Here is a 22,767-nt window from a genome sequence, read left to right on the forward strand (position 1 = left end):
CTATCTATATATCTATCTATCTATCTATCTATCTATCTATCTATCTGTCTGTCTGTCTGTCTGTCTGTCTGTCTGTCTGTCTGTCTGTCTGTCTGTCTGCATATCTATCCATCTACAGTATCTGTCTGTCTGTCTATATCAATCTTTCTCCTCTCTCTCTCTCTCTCTCTCTCTCTCTCTCTCTCTCTCTCTCTCTCTCTCTCTCTTGGAGACTGGGTTCAGAATGACACACAGGAAGCTGGGAAGCCTCTTCCCATGATGCATCATCCAGCTCCGACAGACACCAGACAACAAGAACAACATCCTGCTCTCTGATACACACATTCACTTGATCATTTCCCCCACGCCTTCTCCTTTAATGTTGTGTTCTGAAGCCATGTTTGTAGCTCCCTTCATCTCTTCACTTCTGCTATGGCGGAGAGAGAGAGAGAGAGAGAGAGGGAGAGAGAGAGGGAGAGAGAGAGAGAGAGAGAGAGGGAGAGAGAGAGAGAGAGAGACAGAGAGAGAGAGAGAGAGAGATTTCTTATATTATTTCCATTAAGGGCACAAGAATAGCTTGTCAGTTGTGGCCCACGGGGCCCAGCCGAGTGAGAGAGATACACAGATGAAAGGATGTGAGGGGGGGGTGGAGGAGGAGGTGTGAGAGGGGGGGAGGAGGAGGTTTGAGAGGGGGGAGGAGGAGAAGGAGGTGTGTGAGAGGGGGTGGAGGAGGAGGAGGTGGAGGAGTAGGTGTGAGAGGGTGGAGGAGGAGGTGGAGGAGGTTTGATAGTGGGGTGGGGGTGGAGGAGGTTTGAGAGGGGGGTGGAGGAGGAGGTGTGAGAGGGGGTGGAGGAGGAGGAGGAGGAGGTGTGAGAGGGGGGTGGAGGAGGAGGAGGAGTGAGAGGAGGAGGAGGAGGTGGAGGAGGTGCTGTCAACAGGGCCCCGTGGTTTGAACAGCGCTGTTTCCTCTAGCAGGGACAGGGCTGTGTATAGAGTAGCTTATCAAGCCCCAGGACTCACATATCATTTGATGCTTTTCATACCGTCAATTATGGAAAATATGTAACAAAAATAAGCTTCTCTGGAACACTTTGAAGTCTGCGCTTAAAGCAGAGAAGGGGCAAAAATGGGCAACTTTCAGACATGTCATGTAACACGGTGTAGACTAGCTAGACTCAGACCCTGAGAGGTTTACCTCTGGGATGTTTACAAAAAGATTCATAGGTTCCAACTCTTGAGGCCAGACAAACAGTTGAAAATAACCACCAGAGCACGTCAAACCCAGGGACAACCGCTCTGACGTGTCTGTCCATTAATAGGACATCTTCTCAGAGGATTACGGTATTTCAGACCCGGCGATGGCGTTTACAATAACACTATCCCATAACTCCACCAACACAAGGCTGCTCAGTGAACTGGGATCCACACAGTCTTTAATGGAGACTTCGTTGTGCTTAAGCTGTCTTTTTGGCCCCAAACCTGTCTGTTCCCACACCTCTGAGAGACGATACGCTGGGAAAAGGTTCAGTATTCCTTTAAGTTATTCTGGAATACATGGACCATTTCTGTGTCGACATCACCATTTCTGTGTTAGTGTTCTCTCTCTCTCCCTCTCTCTCCCTCTCTTTCTCTCTCTCTCTCTCTCTCTCTCTCTCTCTCTCTCCCTCTCTCTCTTTCTCTTTCTCTTTCTCTCTCTCCCTCTCTCTCTCTCAATCAGTTCCAGACAGACAGACATACAGACAGGTAGGTAGATAGGTAGGTAGATAGATAGATAGATATCTGATGGCCGCTTGCACAATAATAATAATAATAATAGTAATACTCCTACTACTACTACTACTACTACTACTACTACTACTACTAATAATTATTATTATTATTATTATTATTATTATTATTATACTATGAATATCAATATTATCGGAAATAAAGCAACGTACAGTAGTGACAGTCAGTGCAGCTCTGCCTCTCACCATGTCCATGTGAACCCCTCCCTGGGAGAGAGAGGGGGAGAGAGGGGTATTCAGCCCCCCCTCCCCGGGAGAGAGAGGGGTATTCAGCCCCCCGGGAGAGAGAGTGGGAGAGAGAGGGGTATTCAGCCCCCCGGGAGAGAGAGTGGGAGAGAGAGGGGTATTCAGCCCCCCGGGAGAGAGTGGGAGAGAGAGGGGTATTCAGCCCCCCGGGAGAGAGAGTGGGAGAGAGAGGGGTATTCAGCCCCCCGGGAGAGAGAGGGAGAGAGAGAGTGGGAGAGAGAGTGGGAGAGAGAGAGTGGGAGAGAGAGAGTGGGAGAGAGAGAGTGGGAGAGAGAGAGTGGGGGAGAGAGAGTGGGAGAGAGAGTGGGAGAGAGAGTGGGAGAGAGAGAGTGGGAGAGAGAGTGGGAGAGAGAGAGTGGGAGAGAGAGAGTGGGAGAGAGAGAGTGGGAGAGAGAGAGTGGGAGAGAGAGGGGTATTCAGCCCCCCCTCCCCGGGAGAGAGAGGGGTATTCAGCCCCCCGGGAGAGAGTGGGAGAGAGAGAGTGGGAGAGAGAGTGGGAGAGAGAGAGTGGGAGAGAGAGAGTGGGAGAGAGAGTGGGAGAGAGAGTGGGAGAGAGAGTGGGAGAGAGAGAGTGGGAGAGAGAGTGGGAGAGAGAGAGTGGGAGAGAGAGAGTGGGAGAGAGAGTGGGAGAGAGAGTGGGAGAGAGAGAGTGGGAGAGAGAGTGGGAGAGAGAGAGTGGGAGAGAGAGTGGGAGAGAGAGAGTGGGAGAGAGAGTGGGAGAGAGAGAGTGGGAGAGAGAGAGTGGGAGAGAGAGTGGGAGAGAGAGTGGGAGAGAGAGAGTGGGAGAGAGAGTGGGAGAGAGAGAGTGGGAGAGAGAGTGGGAGAGAGAGAGTGGGAGAGAGAGTGGGAGAGAGAGAGTGGGAGAGAGAGAGTGGGAGAGAGAGTGAGAGAGAGAGAGTGGGAGAGAGAGTGGGAGAGAGAGAGTGGGAGAGAGAGAGTGGGAGAGAGAGTGGGAGAGAGAGAGTGGGAGAGAGAGAGTGGGAGAGAGAGAGTGGGAGAGAGAGTGGGAGAGAGAGAGTGGGAGAGAGAGAGTGGGAGAGAGAGGGGTATTCAACCAGCAGCTCCCCGAGCCGCAGGTGCAGATGAACTGTGGCCAACGATCCCGAAAGTCGAGGCAATTTGACGAGAGCAGGGGCAGTAATAGGAGCAGGAGCGCGGCGCCGCGGGGGCGACGGCCGGCGACGAGGAGGAGCCCCACGCGCCGGTTCTGTATTCATGCCGAGGCGTTTCGCACATTAACCTGTGCAAATAGAGTTTAGGCCTGACTTCCGCTGGGCCGGAGAGAGGGGGGGGGGGGGGGGAGAGGGGGGGGGGGGGCAGAGGTGTGGTGTTCAGCAGGGAGGGCTGCTGAGACCGCTTCATCAGCCAGGGACAGAGTTAGCGGTGCCACACACACACACACACACACACACACACACACACACACACACACACACAGCCATCTTTTAATACATCACAGCAGCTCTGGCTAGAAACATTGGGCAACAGATAGAGAGAGAGAGAGGGAGAGAGAGAGAGAGGGGGGGGCAGAGAGAGAGAGAGAGAGAGGGGGGGGCAGAGAGAGAGAGAGAGAGAGAGGGGAGAGAGAGAGAGAGGGGGAGAGAGAGAGAGGGATAGGGGGAGAGAGAGAGAGAGAGGGGAGACAGAGAGGGAGAGAGAGAGAGACAGAGGGAGAGAGAGAGAGGGGAGAGAGAGAGAGGGGAGAGAGAGAGAGAGGGGAGAGAGAGAGAGAGAGAGAGAGAGAGGGACAGAGAGAGACCTCAGGTGAAAGGGACCCGACAGGGACGAGGCAGAAACTTGCTCCAGTGGTTTCAGCTCCGCCCCCCTCGTCTCAGCGTGACACCGCGCATCGGGTGTGAAGTGACAACTACACCGAGCTTCCACCGGGCCGGCCCGAGACCCTGGACCAGCCCGGGACCAGCCCTGGACCAGCCCGAGACCCTGGACCAGCCCTGGACCCTGGACCAGCCCGAGACCCTGGACCAGCCCGAGACCCTGGACCAGCCTGAGACCCTGGACCAGCCTGAGACCCTGGACCAGCCCGAGACCCTGGACCAGCCCCAGACCCTGGACCAGCCCGAGACCCTGGACCAGCCCGAGACCCTGGACCAGCCCGAGACCCTGGACCAGCCCGAGACCCTGGACCAGCCTGAGACCCTGGACCAGCCTGAGACCCTGGACCAGCCCGAGACCCTGGACCAGCCCGAGACCCTGGACCAGCCCGAGACCCTGGACCAGCCCCAGACCCTGGACCAGCCCGAGACCCTGGACCAGCCCTGGACCAGCCTGACACCCTGGACCAGCCCTGGACCAGCCCGACACCCTGGACCAGCCCGAGACCCTGGACCAGCCCGACACCCTGGACCAGCCCGAGACCCTGGACCAGCCCGACACCCTGGACCAGCCCGAGACCCTGGACCAGCCCGAGACCCTGGACCAGCCCGAGACCCTGGACCAGCCCGACACCCTGGACCAGCCCGAGACCCTGGACCAGCCCGAGACCCTGGACCAGCCCGAGACCCTGGACCAGCCCGAGACCCTGGACCAGCCCGACACGACAGGGCCCACCTAGTCTGACCCATCACAAGCATCCAGGATGGGCTTAGAAATCTGCCCCCGCCACATAGCACTTGGTGGACGAGGAGATGTCAGGAACCCAGTAAGACTTGATTCACAAATGCAAAGCGTGGCCCTGTTTTCCTCACGGCCTCAACCAGGCTCTGTGATCCAGCCCGGCACATCGCAGCTACGTGGTTCCCTCCATGGTTCCCTCAGCGGTTCCCTCCGTGGTTCACTCAGCGGTTCCCTCCGCGGTTCCCTCAGCGGTTCCCTCCGCGGTTCCCTCCGTGGTTCCCTCCGCGGTTCCCTTTGCGGTTCCCTCAGCGGTTCCCTCATATATATTGTAACACAGCATTCAGTTCTGTGATACGTTGCGTAACCCTCGGCTTCAGAAGCAGCTGGCAGAGGCGGTCTGAGGGAAGAGAGAAGAGCCGAGCGACGGCTCTACGGACGCGCTGGAATAAACCAGCCTGAGAGGATGACCTTTAGTCTTTATGGACTAATGATCTTCTGTGTGAGTACACTGAGGTGTGATAGTCAGCTGTGCTAATTGATTTGCTCTCCTTCTGGAGAGGTAGAATAAGACCACCATATAGGGCTGGCGATATGGACAATTTATTTTTTTTAAATCGTAATTATTTTGTGTTATAGACAATTCATGATTTAAATCTATTTTTTCTGTCTACATGAACTCAAGGCAAAACATAATTCCAAAATATTTTTTTGTATAGGTGCAATATACAGACCTCTTTTCAGACTGATGAATACACTGACCTCTATTCAGATCGATCTTTTCCTGTGGAGTAGAAAGCAGAGTAGAGTCAGGTATGTCATGGATTTCTATTTCCTGTGCCGTACAACTTGGAGAGGATATGGATGGACGGCACTTAAGAAGCGCTTTTATCTCAAGTGCTTCACAATGGCCTCTCATTCACCCATTCACACAGCGATTGCCTCTCATTCACCCATTCACACAGCCTACATGTCGTAGGAGAGTCAGTGGGAATGTGCTTTTGTTTGGACAATAAATTCTGTTCCTCAACTCGAAAGTTCACATTCCGATCAGGATATCCCTTAAACTGGATTCGTTGGATTCATTTGAGTTAATTGAGGTTCTGGAAACCCTTTATTGACGGACGATATTGGGCCGCGAGGACAATGACGTCTTTGAAGTTGTCTTCCAGTCGGACGGGGAGTCAAAAGGCTCCCCATCATAAAAAGCCCTGAGCTAAGGTGACATTTTCAGAAAGTGCAGGGGAACACAGCCCTACCATCGAAATAGAAATATCCTTGAGGCGGTCAATACAATAAATGAGAGACTTGGCCAGCTGGATATTCTGGTCGAGTCGCACAAGGATCTCTGGGACCTGCAGCCCAGTTTGGAGTTCAGCCAAGCTCAAATTGATGTTCTGGGGAAGGAGAAGGACTCATGGACAGGTACACCGTGGCTAGTATGGAGAACAATGGAGGGCCTTGTGAAAGAACACAAACAGCTCAGGGAAACGCTGCTGCATGTCCAGAGTAGGTTCAGAGTAGGTCCCGATGCAGGGTAATCTGATCTTTCCTGGGATTCCTGAGAGACAATTATGACATAAAGCAAACCATACTGGATTGTATGTGCCAGCAATTAAAAGTGTCCCGGGAGTGAGTAAGAGACATTTCCTTCTTGAGGCTCTATAGACGAGGAAAGAAGCATATGAATAACACATACCCTAATATCGCTTGGTTCGGCCATTTTGAACAGAAGGAGCTAGTTAAGACTCAAGGCAAGGCCCTTAGGGGCACAGACGTCTGGATGAATGATCAATTCCCAGTGGAGATGTATGAGAGTGGACTAAAAGTATGTCCCATCCTTAGGGAATACAGAACCAAAAACCACAGTGGCTTCAGTTGTGGGCAAATGATACATACAGTAGATAGGCAGCTGTACAGAGATTCAAAGATCACTTATTGGCTGTTTAAAGGGTTGAGTGTCTTGTCCGTATGTTTTATCCTCTAGAATCTTTTAGAATTAAACGGTACACTCCAGCAATGGAAACCAACATGCCCTACCTACTATTGATTTGCACTTGTCAAAGAAGGTTTAGATATTGCTCATGTGAATGTGAACAGTTTGGTAAACAAAGTGGGGTAACACTTTATTTGAAGGGGTGTGCATAAGACTGACATGACGCTGTCATGATGACGACATGACACATGAAGAATATTTATGAATGTTGTCATTAAGTGTTATTCGGTCTGTTATGTCATTTTTAATGCAAAGTTGACATTGCTTGAGATGTCTTTGTTATGACAACTTGACATAAACCAAGATGACATAACATGTCAATGTCTCTTGACATTAACCAAAACTATGTAACCTGTTATAAACATGACCTAGCAGGCCTAATTATCCAAAAAGGGGTGTGCATAAGACTAGATGTGACGCTGTCATAACAATGACATGATACATGAAGGAATCTTTAGGAATGTTTATGACTGTTGTCTTTAAGTGTCATTCAGAAGTGACATAGCAGGCCTTATTATCAAACTTGAAGAAACGAACTAGGGATTATCATTATATTCAACTGTCATATGTGGTTGGGTGTGACATTGGCTGTCATGAGTCCATTATAATCATGTCATGAATATTTCCCTTGACCCCAACTACAGTGGTACAATGTGGACTAGTCATTAAAATGTCATTGTGTTATTACACTGTCAAATGTGTTTATAACTGTCATGAATAATTATCTTGACCTCATCTACAGTTGTACAATTTGATCTTGTCATAAAGGTTGTACATACATTCCTTAGATACGACCACATCACCGGCAACATATTAAAAATATCTCACAAATATTTAATAATATAAAAAAAATATCTAACAAATCTAAAAAATTCCTCACTCCAACACTTGCTGAAAGCTGAGAAACTGCGCTTTCTAGTATTATAGGGAAAATCCAATTAATATTCAAAATGTTGTCACTGTACTTTCAGGGTTAAAAGGGTTAATTGTTCATATGTGTGCAAGTCAACAGAGTCCTTTATCAAGCGATATTTTTCCAGGCCTTATCTCGTTGTTTGAATAGACTTATAGATCATCACTAATCCCAGGTGTCTACCCTTAACCTCAGATGTCTACCCTTAACCTCAGATGTCTACCCTTAACCTCAGATGTCTACCCTTAACCTCAGATGTCTACCCTTAACCTCAGATGTCTACCCTTAACCTCAGATGTCTACCCTTAACCTCAGATATCTACCCTTAACCTCAGGTGTCTACCCTTAACCTCAGATATCTACCCTTAACCTCAGGTGTCTACCCTTAACCTCAGATGTCTACCCTTAACCTCAGATGTCTACCCTTAATCCCAGATGTCTACCCGTAACCTCAGATGTCTACCCGTAACCTCAGATGTCTACCCTTAACCTCAGATGTCTACCCTTAACCTCAGATGTCTACCCTTAACCTCAGATGTCTACCCTTAACCTCAGATGTCTACCCTTAACCTCAGATGTCTACCCTTAACCTCGGGTGTCTACCCGTAACCTCAGATATCTACCCTTAACCTCAGATATCTACCCTTAACCTCAGATGTCTACCCTTAACCTCAGATGTCTACCCTTAACCTCAGATGTCTACCCGTAACCTCAGTTGTCGTCCGGGGGGCATGCTTGTCAATAAGATAAGTGAGCTCGAAGTAAAAAATAAATCAATCAATAATAAATTCACTTCAACGAGAAGTATTAGATGGAACCTGTCTGAATGAATAGCCGTAAGGTTGTGAATAAAGAATTCTGTGTTAATATTTTTACATTGTCTTACCCTCATGGGTTTTGGTGGAAGACGAGGTAATATAATCTCCCAGACAAGATAATGATAGAATTGTCACTGAAACTGTCAGGCAATACCCCGGATTTTATGATTCTATCAGAATGGGTGACTCGAGTCCAATCAAGCAAAGACTTGGGTGGGCTCACTTGTGAGTTGATTTAAATGAATAGTGCTAAATAGGTTTGGATCATTGAGAGACGAGCGAGAGATGACAACTAAGAGAAGCAATATCTTAGAGGGATGAGGCGAAACCTGTACAGCAGCATCCATGGCAGGCTTAGTCTCATACTGAGATATATAGAAAACTGAAGAGTTCATTTGCAGGGAGGTAAGGGTGGAGTACAGCGAGGGAGTTCCAGGCAGGCAGCTCGTACGCTCTCTCTCTCATTTATTTAGAAGGGCTCTCGTCCGGGGTTGACCAGCCTCACCAGAGGTCCGGTGGCCGGGGGGGGGACTAGACAGTCCGTCCTAGCTGTGGAGCAGGGGGGCTTTGTTGTACATTCGCCACAAAAAGACTCAATATTATAAAACATGGAGGGATGCGGCATGAGGGATGTAGAGAGGATTCGTGACTGATGCAGTGTGGGACTGTAGACTGGGAAGGGTTTGCTTGGTTGGTAAGCGGGGGTCGCGCTGACAAACCGCAGACCACGTCGTCCAGGACTGTCCGACATACCGGACACCCAAGGCGTGGTCTGACGGTTTTGGATGAGGAAACTGTGACATGGCTCCTGGAGGTGTGCCCGGATATATGTCCCGGGTGACCCCTCATCCAGGCTCGGGGGGGTAAAAGGATAGCCCCTCGGCCCCGAGCCTGGGGGGAGCGGACGCAACACCTAACCCGCACGAAGACGAAGAAGAAGAAGCTAGCTTGTGTCTGTGTCCAGCTTCATGTGTGCAGTAGCATGTCGGAGCCGAGGGCCGCTCCGCTAGGCGGTCTGGCCCGGCGCTCGCTCAGCTGACGTTTCAATCAGGCCCTCGCCCGAGCCGTGTGGTCTATCTGTGTTCTCGGGAGAGAGGAAGAAGAGAGGAAGGCGATAGCAGCTATTGGCTCTGACAGACGGGATATATTGCCTGGTCCGCCTTGACGGTAATAATATGTTTGTACCAAGGTGAACGCAGATCCCGGGGATATGAGGGGACAGCGCAGTAGATTTGTTTTTTGGAACGGCTGCTTAAAAGGCCTGACAAGATTTGTGCTTTCATTATTGCCTGAGCCGATATAGCACTTTGTTCAGCGGTGCTATGAGGAGAGAGGGAAGAATCACACAACGGTAGCTACTGTCTGATCCGCCTCGATTCACCCCTCTTCAAACCTGACTGATCTGGCTCGATTCACCCCTCTTCAAACCTGACTGATCTGGCTCGATTCACCCCTTCAAACCTGACTGATCTGGCTCGATTCACCCCTTCAATCCTGACTGATCTGGCTCGATTCACCCCTTCAAACCTGACTGATCTGGCTCGATTCACCCCTTCAAACCTGACTGATCTGGCTCGATTCACCCCTTCAAACCTGACTGATTTGGCTCGATTCACCCCTCTTCAAACCTGACTGATCTGGCTCAATTCACCCCTCTTTAAACCTGACTGATCTGGCTCGATTCACCCCTTCAAACCTGTCTGATCTGGCTCAATTCACCCATCTTCCAACCTGACTGATCTGGCTCGATTCACCCCTTCAAACCTGACTGATCTGGCTCGATTCACCCCTTCAATCCTGACTGATCTGGCTCGATTCACCCCTTCAATCCTGACTGATCTGGCTCGATTCACCCCTTCAAACCTGACGGATCTGGCTCGATTCACCCCTTCAAACCTGACTGATCTGGCTCGATTCACCCCTTCAAACCTGACTGATCTGGCTCAGTTCACCCCTTCAAACCTGATCCGGCTCGATTCACCCCTTCAAACCTGACTGATCTGGCTCGATTCACCCCTTCAAACCTGACTGATCTGGCTCGATTCACCCCTTCAAACCGACTACGAGACCTGAGAGGAACACGTGTCTGTTTTAATTCTCATTAAGACCGGATCTGATTGCCGCTGACATTTTAGTCCAGTTCGATTTCCCTCTCATCTCACCAGGCCTAAACCACAAAGAGAGATTTTGTGATGAAAGGAGGATATGGAGAAAATAGAGAAATTAAGTAATCAAGCATTCGGAGAGATTGATACTCATTGAAAAAAAAGGGGGGGGGGGGGGCAGGCCTAGATCTCAATCATTCCCTTTTGACACCCACTAGGGATGTTAACAGTTAATCGACTATTGATTAATTGCCGATAATAATTTACTCGAGTAAGATTTGGTTACTCGATTAATTGTACAGTATTATCAAACGGGAGTTGCGTGGAATGTACTGTAATCATGATTTAAGGTCTGACTGTACATGAGGGCGCCACGCCACGTAGTGAAGGCTAAAATTTCAACGACACAGCGGAAGACGGACACAAAAATGAAGCGAGCAAAGCGCAGTCCAGCTTGGGATGTTCTTATCAATGAATCAGCTATCGTTTGTTAAGGTTAACAGTTATCGATTAATGAAATTCCTTGAAATTTGCAACCCTACCACCCACTACAGCGAGCATGCCTCTGGTTGATGCACAGATAGACTGACACGTCTTTGAGAATTCAGTCCTGGTGACTAATGGTGCATTCGTTTATAACTGGAAGGTGGCAAATTGCGACTTGCTACTAGGAATGATTAAATGAAACACCTCATGAACTCGCACTTCCTCGTCGCAAATTCGGATATGTTTCTCAGCCCCCAGTTGCTCGAATGCACTAGATATAACTAGGTAACTGTGATATAATGGTATATAGATATAACTAGGTAACTGTGATATAATGGTATATAGATATAACTAGGTAACTGTGATATAATGGTATATAGATATAACTAGGTAACTGTGATATAATGGTATATAGATATAACTAGGTAACTGTGATATAATGGTATATAGATATAACTAGGTAACTGTGATATAATGGTATATAGCTCGAATGCACACAGGTCGGAGGTAGGTATTTTGCCACTTGCGACTTGCCACCTCCGACCACAAACGAACGCACCATTAGACCAAAGTGACCTACAGTAAATGAAGCTCATTGCACTGTCCACACGTGTGGTCCTCAAACCCTCCGCATCTACGGAACCTCTCGTCAGGTTCCAAGAAGGACTTGGAAGCTGCTTTGCTGCATTTTGCTAGTCAGATATTTTAGTTCTGATTTTCTTCAAACGATTTCCCAGGCTGCGTGTACATGAACTTGAAACAAACATTGCTTTGTGCCCGAGGCTGGTCTTTCATCATTTCAACAGGCTCACCCCCCATCCCACACACACACACACACACACACACACACACACACATAATGAGTTTGAGAAGCCCAGCTGTCAGCGAGTGTGACATTGTCTGGCTCCTATCTTCAAACGGCGCACAATCTAATCACACCATTCTACACACCGCTGCCAGTGATGGCTCACAAAACCCAAAACCGTCATGGAGACCAAATTAATTTCCAAAATTGTTCCTCTGCCTTCGCTGCCCACCGCCACCATGCTGTCAAAGCTAATTGAGACCGCCCACCGCCACCCTGCTGTCAAAGCTAATTAGGGTGGAAGCCGGAGCTCCAGCCTGTGATAGAGGGAACTGGGAAGGAGACCTGATCTGCAGGCGTCGTGTTGCTCTTGACTGAGATGGCTGTCTGGTCTCGGAGGCTCGCCTTCTTAAAATCGCCTCCTTAATTGTGAGCCGTCCCAAACTGAACCGCGATAGCGGCCTGGACTGAAGCTCTCTTGGAACCTTGTGTGTGTGCGGGTCAGGACAACACGACCTCTCGTGACCTCGCGTGACCTCTCATGACCTCGCGTGACTGTAACTGGCTGAATCGTGTAGCTATAGGAGGGCAGCGTAGCGGGAGATCACAGACGCCTCCCCTTCTCTCTCCTCCTATCTGTCTGTGAGACCCCTCCTCTCTCTCTCTCTCTCTCTCTCTCTCTCTCCTCCTATCTGTCTGTGAGACCCCTCCTCTCTCTCTCTCTCTCTCTCTCTCTCCTCCTGTCTGTGAGACCCCTCCTCTCTCTCTCTCTCTCTCTCTCTCTCTCTCTCTCTCTCCCTCCTGTCTGTGAGACCTCTCCTCTCTCTCTCTCTCTCTCTCTCTCTCTCTCTCTCCTCCTGTCTGTGAGATCCCACCTCTCTCTCTCTCTCTCTCTCTCTCTCTCTCTCTCTCCTCCTCCTCTCTCTCCTCCAGGCTGTGAGACCCCTCCTCCCTCTCTCCCTCTCTCTCTCCCTCCTCCTCTCTCTCTCTCTCCTCCTCCTCTCTCTCCCTCCTCTTCTCTCTCCTCCAGGCTGTGAAGGACTCTGATACGGACTTTGAGTCACTCTGGTTCTGTAGCTTTATACTAACTAATCTAAGCACCCTTGTATTTATATTGTGCTACTCTTGCACTTTGACTTTAGCACAAGATCACACTCTTAGTCACTCTAGAAAGGAAATATGCACTAGAAGTACACTGACTACCTGCTTAAATGCAATAATTATATTGCATTAGTCATTTACAGTCAGCAGACGCTTTAACTCAAAGTGACTTACAATGAATAATTAATTGTAAGTCGCTTTGAAATGACTGGAATGTAAAGTAATCTTAGATTTCATTCGATTATCATAATGAGAGTGATATGAATAAATACCACAATATGCATTTGATTAAATATGATCCTTATTAGTGCTCTAAGCCTTAGCTTGCAGTATGTTGAAGATGAGAGCACATTGACATGCGTCTCTTTGCGCGTGGAATACCGTACAGCGAGTCAGACGGCCATTTTGCAACAGTCCAGTACCATTTCTCTAGGCTGTCAGGGTTTTTCTCGAAGCTTGCTCGATCGTCTCGTTGAGGGAGGTCAGGGAATAATATTTACAGCTCACGTTTCTGGCCCCCGGGTGAAACTGTTTATTTTTGCTTCCCTCTGGAATATGTAGGGTTGGGACCTATGCCCCACCCCCCCATTGATCTCTATAAAGTACATTGTGTGGCCTCTATGTATGAAATGTGCTATACAAATAAAGTTTGATTTGATTTGGGAACAGTGCACGTACATAGCGACGCTTCCAGTCCAGTGAAGAGAACGTTCCGGTTGGCCTTGTCCGTTTCATTCTCCCTTTCTTCGTCTCTCTGCTAGTCGTTAATTTGGCGAGTTTTCCGGCTAAACGAGTCAGAGTGGATCTCATGGAGGGAGGGAGGGAGGCGGGGTTTATCAGCGCCCTCGTCTCAAGGTCAGAGTCCATATGCAGAGGTGTTAAGAGACAGAGTCAGATACAGAGTGTTAAGAGACAGAGTCAGATACAGAGTAAGAGACAGAGTCAGATACAGAGTGTTAAGAGTCAGAGTCAGATACAGAGTGTTAAGAGTCAGAGTCAGATACAGAGTGTTAAGAGACAGAGTCAGATACAGAGTGTTAAGAGACAGAGTCAGATACAGAGTGTTAAGAGACAGAGTCAGATACAGAGTGTTAAGAGACAGAGTCAGATACAGAGTGTTAAGAGACAGTCAGATACAGAGTGTTAAGAGACAGAGTCAGATACAGAGTGTTAAGAGTCAGAGTCAGATACAGAGTGTTAAGAGTCAGAGTCAGATACAGAGTGTTAAGAGACAGAGTCAGATACAGAGTAAGAGACAGAGTCAGATACAGAGTGTTAAGAGTCAGAGTCAGATACAGAGTGTTAAGAGTCAGAGTCAGATACAGAGTGTTAAGAGACAGAGTCAGATACAGAGTGTTAAGAGACAGAGTCAGATACAGAGTGTTAAGAGACAGAGTCAGATACAGAGTGTTAAGAGACAGAGTCAGATACAGTGTTAAGAGACAGAGTCAGATACAGAGTGTTAAGAGACAGAGTCAGATACAGAGTGTTAAGAGACAGAGTCAGATACAGAGTGTTAAGAGACAGAGTCAGATACAGAGTGTTAAGAGACAGTCACATACAGAGTGTTAAGAGCCAGAGTCAGATAGAGTGTTAAGAGCCAGAGTCAGATACAGAGTGTTAAGAGACAGAGTCAGATAGAGTGTTAAGAGACAGAGTCAGATACAGAGTGTTAAGAGACAGAGTCAGATACAGAGTGTTAAGAGACAGAGTCAGATACAGAGTGTTAAGAGACAGAGTCAGATACAGAGTGTTAAGAGACAGAGTCAGATACAGAGTGTTAAGAGACAGAGTCAGATACAGAGTGTTAAGAGACGGTGTTTGATATATAAACCACAAGACCGCCCGGTGTCTCCTAACATATGACCTATGACCTGTCCAGCGTCCAATCCTCACAGAGACCCAAACACTCTGTCTTAGCCTTTAATATGACTGTTTCAGTTCACCACACACACACACACACGCCTACGCATTCACACACACACACACACACACACATGCCTACGCATTCACACACGCATATGCACACAGACACACACACACACACACGCCTACTGTACGCATTCACACACACACACACACAAACAGACACATACAAACGCATTCACACATGCATCCGCACACACCCACACACACGGCTGCGCATTCACGCACACATGCACACACACACACACACATACACACGCGTTCACACACGCATACACGCACACACATACACACACGCGTTCACACACGCATACACGCACACACGCATACGCACACACACACACACACACTCTTGCACTGTGTGGTTTCACCTTGAGGAGGTGGCGCTGTCATAAGTAACCATTACAGATGAAGTGTGTAGAGCTGTGGAGCAGCGTGGGGGTTGAGAGACAAATGAACGCGCAGGAAAGAAGAGAATAACACTTTTGAGTTTGATAAGTGGATTTTCCTACCGGGCTTCCATCCACGGCGGAACAGCTCTAGTTCTACGACATGAAACGCATCGTTGAGATAAAAGACACGCTCCGGGTTCCACCTCCCACGGGTTCCACCTCCCGCCGGTTCCACCTTCCCCTGGGTTCCACCTCCCGCTGAGTAATCTGTCGGCCGGGGGGAACGTGGGGACGTGGGTGGACGCCTCGTGCTGTTCGGCGTTCCTGAACGCGGACCCTATTTTGAGTGTGATGATGCGGGCGGCGATCAAGGGAAGTGTGTTTACAGAAGGCTCCCGGCGTCACAGAGACGGTGTCATCTCAGATAATCACCAGCCAGACGCTGCTGGTCCCCCTCCTCCGTCTGTCTGTCTCCCTGCCTGTCTCCCTGCCTGTCTCTCTGTCTGTCTCCCTGTCTGTCTCTCTGTCTGTCTGTCTGTCTGCCTGTCTGTGAGCACGCCCTGTCTGTCTCTCTGTCTGTCTCCCTGTCTATCTCCCTGCCTGTCTGTCTGTCTGTCTGTCTGTCTGCCTGTCTGTGAGCACGCACTGTCTGTCTGTCTGTCTCCCTGTCTGTCTCTCTGTCTGTCTCCCTGTCTGTGAGCACGCCCTGTCTGTCTCCCTGTCTGTCTGTCTGTCTCCTTGTCCGTCTGTCTGTCTGTCTCTCTGTCTGTCTCCCTGCCTGTCTCTCTGTCTGTCTCCCTGCCTGTCTCCCTGTCTGTCTCCCTGTCTGTCTGTCTCTGTCTGTCTCCCTGTCTGTCTCCCTGTCTGTCTGCCTGTCTGTCTGTCACTCTGCCTCTGTCTCTTTGACTCCATGTCTGTCTCCCTGTCTTCCTGTCTGTCTCCATGTCTGTCTGTGTCTCTGTCTCCATGCCTGCCTGTCTGTCTGTCTGTCTGTATGTCTGTCTCTCTCTGCCTCTGTCTCTTCGTCTGTCTGTCTGTCTGTCTGTCTGTCTGTCTGTCTGTCTGTCTGTCTGTCTGTCTGTCTGAGGATCAATCCCTCCACACGACCCCTCATGTCGTTTGTTTGTGTCCCTGTCGTCAGACACAGGAGACAGGATTACTCCGTTAGAGGATGTCTCTCTCCGCGTGGGTCTCATCACCTCTCAGAGAATCAGCCCTGTCGTTCGTCTGCGTCCTCTGGCCCCGACGCAGGAGACAGGATTACTCTGTTAGAAGAGAGAGCGTCACTAAAGCCGCAGCTCTATTGAATCCGTCAGCGCTGCCTTTGTGTGATATTTCACCAGCCCTCCCCTGCGTTGTGTGGAGAAATGTATTTACTGCTTCTTAGTGTCCCACAAGCATAGTTATTCCTCTGACCAATTATTGTTTCATATAGACGAAAGGATTATATTTCCATTCATAGGAGCTACCCCGTCTCTAACCATACAGAATACACAAACAAACTCTCTCTCTCTCTCTCTCAAACTCTCTCTCTTTCTCTCTCACACTCTCTCTTTTGTTCATTTTAACAGTACACTGGGTTCATGCATTCAATATGCCTATTAATTTCTCCACAACTGCTGTATAAACTCAGCACCATCTTCTCTCTCCCTCTCTTTTCCTCTCCCCTCCTCTCCTCCCCTCCCCTCCCCTCCTCTCCTCTCCTCTCCTCTCCTCTCCTCTCCTCTCCTCTCCTCTCCTCTCCTCTCCTCTCCTCTCCTCTCCTCTCCTCTCCTCTCCTCTCCTCTCCTCTCCTCTCCCCTCCTCTCCTCTCCTCTCCTCTCCTCTCCCCTCCTCTCCTCTCCTCTCCCATCCTCTCCTCTCTCCTCCCTTTCTCTCCTCCACTCTCCTCGCCCCTCCCCTCCCCTCCTCTCTCCACCCCTCCTCCCCCCTCCTCTCCTCTCCCCTCCCCTCCTCCCCCCTCCCCTCCTCTCCTCTCCTCCCCCCTCCTCTCCTCTCCAGGTCTGTAGTGTGTTTGTCTGCTGGTATCAGAGGAGTTCTAGAAAGTTCCATGGCTGAGATACCAGGCTGGCTGCTGGGCCTGACTCTGGTCCTGCTGCTCCCCGGGACACAGGCCGCACCGTCCGGGTCCGGTACCGAGCCCGGGTCCAAACTGGTCAGGACCTCCCGGGTCCGGCGACAGGCCCCAGACGGCCAGGACGGCCCGGGGAACCAGACCCTGAAGGAGCAGCCCATGGTCTTCAACCACGTCTACAACATCAACGTACCGCTGGAGTCTCTGTGTTCGGTGGACCTGGAGTCCACCTCCCCCGGTCAGGGGGCTAGGCCCGCCACCGCCGGGCCAGACGACCCCACCGGGCCCGCCGGGCCCCAGAGCGAGCCCGGGGAGTACACGGAGCAGATGTTGGACGCCGACAGCCAGGTGACCTTCACCCACAGGATCAACATCCCCAAGCAGGCGTGCGGCTGCCCATCCTCGGTCAGCGTCCTGCAGCTGGCCTCCAGGATCGAGATGCTGGAGAGGGAGGTGTCTCTGCTCCGAGCCCAGTGCAGCTCCGGCTGCTGCGGAGAGAACGCCGCCCTAGGTAACGTTCCCGGAGGAGAAGTTACCCTCGTTGTCTTTTTTAGCCTGGACGCTCAGACTGGATTGCCATTGTCCGGGTTTCCCGAACGAGTTAAGAAGCACTTGACTCCAAAGTACTTCTTAACTCCCATACAAAGGGTTGCTTAAGCAGGGTTCCTTAAGAAGGTTCTTTATTTTCTTTATCGGAAAACCAGCCCATTTTCGTTTCGCTTCATCGCTCAGTCTGAAAGAGTTCCCGGTAACCGCTTTCCTAGACGGCCGTTGCCGAGGGACCCCTCGGAGATTAGTTCGTCCGCATAACCAATCACGTTGCGCGGTTTGATTCCATTATCGCATTCAGAGGACGCTGATTGGCCTGGTTGGGATTCCAACTGAGAAATTATTCTGCACGAGAGCCTTTCCAGACCCTGAATCGCATTCCAAAATTAAAGCGGGCGTACGATTCGATGGCTGGAGCCAGGCTAATTATCGTTAGCATAATCAGGAAACAGGTGGTAGAATACTATGTACACTTTACCATTAATTTATACAATACAGTATTGTGTACATAAATGTGTTGCTAGTATGCTTTATGTTGTCAAGTCAAAAGTGTGTTCAAAAGTGTGTTAGAATTACATTACATTACACTAGTCATTTAGATGACACTTTTATCTAAGTACTCTCTCACAACTCCGTTCTCTACACTGGCTCCCTGTAGCGGCTCGCATCCAGTTTAAAACTCTGGCGCTAACCTACAGGGTAATGAAAGGAACAGCCCCCTCCTACCTCCAGGTCATGGTCAAGCCCTACACCCCCTCCCGGCCGCTACGCTCTGCTACCTCAGGGCGGCTGGTTGCCCCGTCACTCCGAGGCCCCTGCGGTCGATCAACACGGTCACGGCTCTTCTCTGTCCTGGCCCCGCAGTGGTTGAACGAACTGCCCACTGATGTCAGGACAGCAGAGTCGCTGCCCATCTTTCACCACAGGCTCAAAACTCATCTCTTCAAGAAGTACTACAACGATCCTCCCTCTTAAGCACCTATTGTATTTTAGATTGCTATTCTTGCACTTTGCCTTCAGCACTAGATTATGCTCTTAGTCACTTGTTTTAGAAAGGAGATGCACTTGTGTAAGATAGGTGCTTAAGAGGGAGGATCCTGGTAGGACTTCTTGAAGAGGTGATTGAGATGGAATTTACTTTTTTGAGATGGAACTGACTCTGAACACACAAAAACTTCTGTATGTTGGGTGGATGTTTAACGTAGGTCTTCACAGGCTACTGCATGCTAGTGGATGTTCCTACTGTAGGTCTTCACAGTGTGTTGGGTGGATGTTCCTAACGCAGGTCTTCACAGTGTGTTGGGTGGATGACCCTGACGCAGGTCTTCACAGTGTGTTGGGTGGATGTTCCTAACGCAGGTCTTCACAGTGTGTTGGGTGGATGTTCCTAACGCAGGTCTTCACAGTGTGTTGGGTGGATGTTCCTAACGCAGGTCTTCACAGTGTGTTGGGTGGATGTTCCTAACGCAGGTCTTCACAGTGTGTTGGGTGGATGTTCCTAACGCAGGTCTTCACAGTGTGTTGGGTGGATGTTCCTAACGCAGGTCTTCACAGTATGTTGGGTGGATGTTCCTAACGCAGGTCTTCACAGTGTGTTGGGTGGATGTTCCTAACGCAGGTCTTCACAGTGTGTTGGGTGGATGTTCCTAACGCAGGTCTTCACAGTGTGTTGGGTGGATGACCCTGACGCGGGTGTTTCTCCGGCAGGTCGTCTGGACTCGGCGCCGGGCTGCGCCGGCCACGGCAGCTTCAGCATGGAGCTGTGCGGCTGCGTGTGCGACGACGGCTGGACGGGCAAGAACTGCTCCGAGCCGCGCTGCCCCGACGACTGCTCCGGCCAGGGAGCGTGCGTGGACGGCGAGTGCGCCTGCGACCGCGACTTCGGCGGGGACAACTGCTCGGAGCCGCGCTGCCCGTCCGACTGCTCGGGCCGCGGGCTGTGCATCGACGGCGAGTGCGTGTGCGAGGAGGCGTTCTCCGGGGAGGACTGCGCGGCCGGGCGCTGCCTGAACGACTGCTCCGGACAGGGGCTGTGCGCCAATGGCACGTGCCGCTGCCGGCCGGGCTACGTGGGCGAGGACTGCTCGCTGGTCTACTGCGCCAACAACTGCAGCCGGAAGGGCCGCTGCACGGGGGGCTTCTGCGTCTGTCAGGACGGCTTCGCCGGGGACGACTGCAACTCAGGTGAGAGACTCAGTACTAAACAATAATAATAATAATAATAATAATAATAATAATAATAATAATAATACTATAATAAAACTTTGTATGAGATAAGATAAGATGAACATTAATAATCCTCTGGGTGGATTTGAGCATTTCAGCGGCAAGAATGTACCAAAAAGAATATACGGAGTACAGAATATACATCAAAGAGTACAAATATATATATACAGTTATATACTGTATATACAGTATGTATAAAATATAGAATATATACACACATGCATACAAACAAAAAATAGCACCTATCGCAAGCAAGTATAGCACCTTTCATACCCCCCCACAAAAAAGCAGTTCAAAGTGCTTTACGACAGGGAAATGATACGCTTCACATAAAAGTGAACGGGGCGTGAGAAGAGCAAGATGCGCTGTTATTTAGTCAGGCAGAGAGGAGCAGGTGATGTGTGCTGAGTGAGAGTGGAGGTGGCAGGGTGGCAGAAGCACACTAGCATCTAAATCTAGTGAGCTACAGCCCCTTAAAGTGTTGAGTGTACTGCGTCTGAGAGGAGCTCACACGGTGGGTGGAACTTATGATGATGAAGTTAAACCTCCCAGTGTCTCAGGCGGTATTTCATCACAATATTATATATTGTGGGGTGTTAAACTATATTGGTGTATTGCTCATACCTGTCCAAGCCCTCTCTGAAGTACATGGTTGTTTAGAAAGGTATACTGCAGGCAGTTGACAAGGTGTAAAAGAAACTGTGTGTGGGGGGGGGGGGTATTATTATTAATGTCGTTGGTAAATAGCCATATAATAAGCAGGATAACGTATGGCCAGCCAGTAATAATTGGAAAATAAGCCCTTCAGTGTGTTAAAAAACTGAACGCTCTGTCTGGCTCTTATTATTCAATAATTACCTAGTGTTCACATGCGAACGTGACAGGCCTGAAAATAAACCGTATTCGTTCGAGATCACTTTAGTCAAAATTGACCCATTTATTAGCATGCAACAATATATACGCATATGAATTTTTGCCGGTGTGCTCTGTTCGGGGGGCCCCCTGCCTTCCACGCATGTGGAAAGCGCATTAGTAGGGAGAGCAATCTAGATGTTCCCCCCCTCTGGGCCGCTTGGCCCAGAGTGCCGGAAGAGGGAACGGCATCTAGCCCCCTGCCTCTATGACGATCAGAGTGGGCCGCAATCGGGAAGACGCTCGGAGGTAACTCAGCCCACTAAGACCGTCAAAGAGAGCCACAGGAGGACTGCTGTACATTATAGTCCCTGGCCTCCATGGGCCGACGCTTCGTGGAGTTCCGAAGGAGATACAGCCTAGTGTCTCTAGACGGACCCCCCAAACCACGGACCAGAGAGGACATCTCGGGCAACAGGGCGACGCACCAACAACGAACAAAAGCACGAAACGCGAGAGCAGAGACGCGGAAGCAGCGAGCATGCAAGAAGCAGCGAGCGCGCAGATACAGCGATCAGCAGTGATGGCAAGAGCGAACGATGACATGTTTTGACAGCTTAAATACATGCACCCTAGAGAGCTGAACCAATGCTATGACAGCTGACAGTCAGCTGGTGGGTTGCGTCATGCGGGGTGTGACTGATTAGCCTCTGCCCATTAGCCCGGCGTTGACATCCGTGCCTCGCCTGTGTGTGTGTGTGTGTGTGTGTGTGTGTGTGTGTGTGTGTGTGTGTGTGTATGTGCGTGCATGTGTGTGTGTGTGCATGCATGCGTGTGTATGTGCATGTGTGCGTGCATGTGTGTGTGCGTGCGTGCATGCATGCATGTGTATGTGCATGTGTGTGCGTGCATGTGTGTGTGTGCATGTGTGTGTGTGTACATGTGTGTGTGTGTGTGTGCACCTGTGTGTGCGTGCATGTGTGTGTGTGTGCGTGCGTATGTGTGTGCGCGCATGTGTGTGTGCATGTGTGTGTGCATGCGTGTGTTTGTTGTATGTGTAGATGTGTTCCTCTTAGCTCTGTTACACCGAGGCATTTCTAGGGCCGGTTCAGAGACAGTGCCACACACACACACACACACACACACACACACACACACACACACACACACACACACACACACACAAGACACGCAGTACTGAGTAGAGACAGTGAGGATGGACTGATGACTGCATGAAAAAGAAAAGGGAAATTGTCCATGCCATAACTCGCACTTCCTGACATCTGGCCAATCAGCTTCCTCCAGTGCCAAAACACTCTTTATCTGGCCAATCAGCTTCCTCCAGCGCGAAAAAAACAAGGATGGAAGGACATGGAGGCAGTCCTCAAAATGCACTAGAGGGCAAAATATTTTACCCATATCACCAAAATTGATGTTGCACCCACTCAATATAACAAACAACAGTTTTAGGATCATTAAATAGTCATAGTTTGTCGTCTAAAGTCCATGTCCTGAGAGAAAAATGAACAGCTCTGAATCTTTGAAGCCCTTTTTCTCTGCTTAGCGATTTTTGTGCTACTATATCTATGGGCAGGAGCGTCTGATCGCGAAAGTCGTGATTGGTGTCGCAGGGATTCCTGTGAAACCAATGAACTGCCAGGATTTGAGCACCAGATTTTTGCATGAAGTGTCCCAAACCCATAGAGAGATCTGCAGCATGCAGTAGCGTAGTTAGCATAGCTTACGTAGCGTACAGTATCAGCGAAAGAACTCTCATGGGTCTGGCGTTGAGACTACTTGAAAGCTTACAGTTTACACTTTCATAGCCAGTAAAAAACTGCAAAATGTCCGTACCCCCCGCCAGGATCAAGCCTCCCCTCCCCAGCGGTGGTCACTTTGGATAAATGTGGTAGTCATACTTTGGTACTTTGGTTGTCACTT

The 22,767-nt window shown here is 49.9% G+C and overlaps 1 protein-coding gene across 1 annotated transcript in view; it reads left to right on the plus strand.

Moving 5' to 3' along the window:
* Window positions 1-17,175: 17,175 nt before the first annotated feature.
* Window positions 17,176-22,767, plus strand: part of tnr (tenascin R (restrictin, janusin)) — a gene marked incomplete at both ends in the record, with an annotated part of 57,941 nt that continues 52,349 nt past the window's right edge. Inside the window, 2 exons of the mRNA XM_084458332.1 lie at window positions 17,176-17,710; window positions 19,456-19,932. Coding sequence (XP_084314458.1) covers window positions 17,176-17,710; window positions 19,456-19,932 — 1,012 coding nt within the window. The remainder of the gene's footprint in view (window positions 17,711-19,455; window positions 19,933-22,767) is intronic.

This window comes from Borostomias antarcticus (genome assembly GCF_949987555.1).
Source record: "Borostomias antarcticus genome assembly, chromosome: 24".
NCBI lineage: Eukaryota > Metazoa > Chordata > Actinopteri > Stomiiformes > Stomiidae > Borostomias > Borostomias antarcticus.